We start from the raw sequence: 4,700 nt of genomic DNA on the forward strand, positions 1-4,700 counted from the left end.
TTTTTATTTTCAATAATTTTCATTTAAAATATAGCTCAATCTGTAACAGAAACCACAATAATAAAAGTTTCAAAGCTAGAAAAAATTGCAAAAAAATTAATCAAACTCAAAACAATTGTCATCAAAATTTCCAAATTTTTATTCAGAATATTTAGAAAATTTTCGGGTATGAAGTTCTGTAGCCCATTCAATTGTAGTCTAAGAAAGTGCAAGTCTCAAGCCGTTAATAATTACCGTTGATTTTTTAGACTTTTTTTGTGGAGGGTCCCAAAGGGAAAAGAAGTAATGCATTATATGCGTGATAAATAATGTAATGTATTTCTTAAGAGTTCTACATTCCATTACTGCTTAATATGTAATCAGCATTCTAATGCCAAAAAGTCGCAAAAAATTCATACTAAATCACATTAATTCCTGCATTACTGGTAATGCAAAAATGAATGCCCCACTTTCCTAGGACATCGCCGTAAATTTATGTAAATTTTATAAACGCAAACTCCAACGACTAAAAAACAGCAATAGAAGGATGAGCGATTAAAAAGTATTCACAGTCGCTAATTGAGCGACTAAGCGACACTCACAATAGCATCGATAATCGATAATCGCTTAATAGTCGTTTATCTACTGCCAGTCGACACCCGCAATAGGGGTGTGAGTTAAAGTCGAACGATCAAAAAATAATGTTTGTTGCCCCTTTTCGAGAAACTTGGGTACAGTTTGGTTATTTGTACAATGATTTTGGGTTGTTGTGTCCAAGCGCGTGACCCCAAATCTAAAAACTTTAACATACACGTGTAGTCAACGATTAAACTTTAATTTAACACAACTGTTTCAAATTTCCGAGCATTAGTTTATTAATAAATTCGATTTTAACTATGCACTTATTTGTAAATTTCGATGTTGGCTCTGGGTTCTGGATGGCGTAGCCGGAGGTTAACGCACAAGAAGTGTTAAATATATTTAAATATATTTTACAATAGAAGAAGGGGCTTCCGCCCTTCTGCGGCAACACAGAAAGGATAATTCTACCTAGTAAGGTTAATAATCCCTAAAGCTTGCTATACAGTTCAATGCGAGCGTAAGCGTGAAAGTTCGCAGAGGCAAAGAATTCCATTTGTATTCTTATGAACGCTCACACACATCGGTCAAAACTTGTCGTTTTACATGCGAATGCTTTACATACGCACACAGTTGAGTGTGAGCTTGAAAAAGGCGTATTATGCATTTTAAATTAGGTTTTATTCTATAATTCTGAAAGATTTTTTAATTCTCTATCTTGTGATGTATCAGCTATTGCAAAAAGTTAAATTATAACCATGATATTCGTCAAAATAAAAAGTTCACGCTCACGCTCGCATTGAACTGTATAGCAGGCTTAAGCGCGACCGAAGGCAGAAGCAAACGCAACAGGTGTTGAACCTAATAAAATGCATATTTTCAATGACTTGGAAGAGGCCGTTATTGCATTAACTGGATTGATTACCAGTTCTTCAGGTATAATAAGAGTTATGGCTTGTGGTTCAACAATTCAAGCAGAAGCTTACATACATAGAGGCAACTATGGTAACTACTCCGGCTTTGTGAATCCATTTCCATAACGCGCTCTCACTCCGCTGCTATAACTGTAAATGCAATAGAATCCGTAATTTTCTTCAAATAAGTAAAATCAAACAATTTTCCAATATATAATAGCACTTGATGAGTGTTTTTTTATATCCTTTCCACTAAAAAAATTTTGCGCTTTGTATGCATACTTAAAGGATATGGCTTTATTAAGTAATCTACAAAATTTTTAGAGGGGTATCTAGATATTTTGATTCCAGCGGCATATATGTTTTGGGTCCATTTTTTGCACAAGCACTTCTTATCATTTAGTTAATACCCGCTAATCCTGGTCGTACGATAGAGACGGATTCTCTAAATATCTCGACTCCAGCGCCATCTGTCGCCAACTTTTTTTCAAAAGTACTATATTTTATGATACAGAGCTTCCGACGTCGTTCGGGGTAAACAAATAAAAATATAAAACAGTAAGAAAGTTTTTCAGCTTACCACAAATTAAAGCAGACATCAACTATTTTGCCTGCTTAATTTAAGGCCTTCTGTGAAGAACACTTTTAATATATTGTTGCGATGTAGAAGCATAAATACTATCCGGAAATCCCAATCATGTCAATGCAAAGTCTCAGAGAATACTGAAGACTTTTAGATTATTATTGGAGGTGCCACGCCTCTAGTAAACACTCACTCTCTTTCAGTTTACTATAAACGCCACGCTTTCTTGTATAAACTCATTTGTATACATTTACCATAGATGTTCTCACCAAATTTCAAAGTCATGTGAGCTAGGGTTCCGAAGATATATCAAATGTAAAATCTCGCAACTTGACACTCAAAAAATTTACTTAGAACTTGATTTCAAAACTTAAAAAAAAAGTAATAAAAATGCATTTAAAGCTTTAATTCGTTATTTTTTAGTTGATTCAAGATTTGTACAAATGTCTTATCCACACGTTTGTTAGTTTTATAAAGAAAATAATCAGCCTTATTGTAAACTTCATGCGAATGCCATTCCCAATGGAAAAGTTCCCTGATTTGTGTTTTTCTTATTGTGAACTTCACATGGGAAAAGTCCCCCATATTCGAAAAATTTTCCTAACCGTAATTGTAATTTTTTCGTGCGAAACCATAAAATTTGTTCACAAAATTGTTAGCGGGGAACAACTATCAATAAAATGTGAGCATACTTTATTAATAATTTTACTTAATTTCAACAACTTTTTTATATCAACTAAGGTCTATTAATAAAACGCAGTTGACTCTTTTGGTCAACACTATGGCGGAAAATCCAGATATTGGGAAAGGCTTCCAAAAAGAAAACAAGGAGAAAGTGCTTGCGTTTTGGAAGAAGCTACATGATTCCCTCAATAGCATGGGGCCACCATCAAAATCGATCTCCGATTGGAAAAAGGTAACAGCGATTGTAAAGTTGCTATACAATGTGCGTCCGTTCAGCCTGTTTTAATACAATAGGGCTGTTCAGGATCTTGTGCTTAAGATCTTGCATTTGCATATTTCGGTGCATTTTTAAATTCACAACAATAAAATGCAAACGGATGCCGTGAGGGCAAGCATAAAATTTTAAAATGCAAATCCAAGACCATTTCTTCAATATCCTGAACAGTCCTATTAATACTTCAAATGCACCACTACATCTGTTGTTCCGTGGTGGAGGACGCAAGTTGGGCTGGTACTTAAAATTGTTATGTAGAATAATTTAAATATACAATACATAACAGGTCTGGATTGATCAAAAAAGATATGTGCGGAAGAAAGCTGTCCAGAATGCGCAAAACAGAAAAAAGACCGGTGGAGGACCGTGTAAAGAACACGTTTTTTCTGTATTAGAACAGTCAATTTTGGACTTAACCGCGACAATTGAAAGTGAGGAAGGTCTCGAAGGTGGCAAAACTTTTGGTTTGCAACCAACTAAATCAATTGGTAACAAGCAATCTGAAAGAGACAGGCATGATGAACAAGACGATTTAAATGAAGGCACAGATGTAGAAGAGCTCAGTTTTTTGGACAATATCGATTGCGAAAATATCGTGAAATTGAAACGGAAAATACCACGCCAGCGCTCAAGCCAAAACGAAAAAGTCAGGATAAAGTTAACCCTTCCGAGCTATTAAGCATGGAGTTGAGTGTTCAAAAAGAAATAAGTGTTAACATTAGCAAGGGTCTGGAAATGCGGAGTGAACACTACAAAGAAATGGAACATCAATTACAGGAATTAAAACAAGGCATTGAAAACTTTGGAAAAAATCAAGATGATTTACTAACGGAAACAAAACGTCACCATCTAGAAACTGAACGCCTAGGAAAAGTAGAAGTAGAACGTAAACTGGTACTCATAAACAGTCAAATCGAGGTTCAAAAATTGAAAATACTTGCTGCAAAAAGAAACTTAAACCTTAACTAGATATATAGTGCATACGTTTATGTAATTAATGAATTATGTTTACAGTCAGAGTCAAAAGTTAGTATACACTTTGTTCTAACATAATATTCACAACTATTTTCACAAAAAATTAAGGAAAATAACTGAATATTATTTTAGAATAAGGTGTTCACTACAATAACTTTTGACTCTGACTGTATTTTATTTTATCATCCAATTGTGAAAAAATTGCTACATTATCTCAAAACAAGAACTTTTGTCTATATGTTTTAAAAACACTGAATTTTTGTGACATTCTAAGGCTATTTGGATACGATGCATTTGTAATTTCTCTCGCTTTCTATTTTAAAAATTACTCCAAGCAGGAGATATGTATTTGTACTACGTTTATTGTACTTCAAACTTTTCGTTGAAAATAAAATAAAAACGCTTCTAAGCTAAAACAAAACTAAAATTTTTCAAGTGTGCCATAAAACAATTCCAAATATTAAAAATAGTTCAAGATCCGAATAAGGCAGGACCTTCACCCATCTGTTTAATGAATGAAATTTATTTTTTATGAAAATTAACCTGTTGGGAAATATTTTGCGACTGGGTTGGCCGAAAAAATCCTGGCCAGGATATTTTTAATTAAATATTCAAAAATAATTTTTTTTTTAATTTTGTATTCATTTCTTTAATCGAAAATGTAATTTTTTCACTAAACAAATAAGTGCAAAATTAAAAAAATAACAATTTT

General features: G+C 33.4%; 1 protein-coding gene across 1 annotated transcript; it reads left to right on the plus strand.

Moving 5' to 3' along the window:
• Positions 1-910: 910 nt before the first annotated feature.
• On the plus strand, positions 911-4,631 carry LOC118751598. Its single transcript, XM_036486416.1, has 2 exons — positions 911-2,971; positions 3,300-4,631. Exons 1-2 carry the CDS (start codon positions 2,837-2,839, stop codon positions 3,690-3,692), a joined length of 528 nt encoding a protein of 175 aa, XP_036342309.1. The 5' UTR covers positions 911-2,836; the 3' UTR covers positions 3,693-4,631.
• The last annotated feature ends 69 nt before the right edge of the window (positions 4,632-4,700 follow it).

Source organism: Rhagoletis pomonella, unplaced genomic scaffold, assembly GCF_013731165.1.
Source record: "Rhagoletis pomonella isolate Grant_MI unplaced genomic scaffold, Rhpom_1.0 Rhpom_scaffold_00830, whole genome shotgun sequence".
Classification (NCBI taxonomy): domain Eukaryota; kingdom Metazoa; phylum Arthropoda; class Insecta; order Diptera; family Tephritidae; genus Rhagoletis; species Rhagoletis pomonella.

Coding starts and splice junctions, on each gene's coding strand:
- LOC118751598 (XM_036486416.1), top strand. CDS start 2,837: ATGGCGGAAAATCCAGATATTGGGAAAGGCTTCCAAAAAGAAAACAAG. Junction 2,972..3,299: donor CGATCTCCGATTGGAAAAAG/GTAACAGCGATT, acceptor AATACATAACAG/GTCTGGATTGATCAAAAAAG.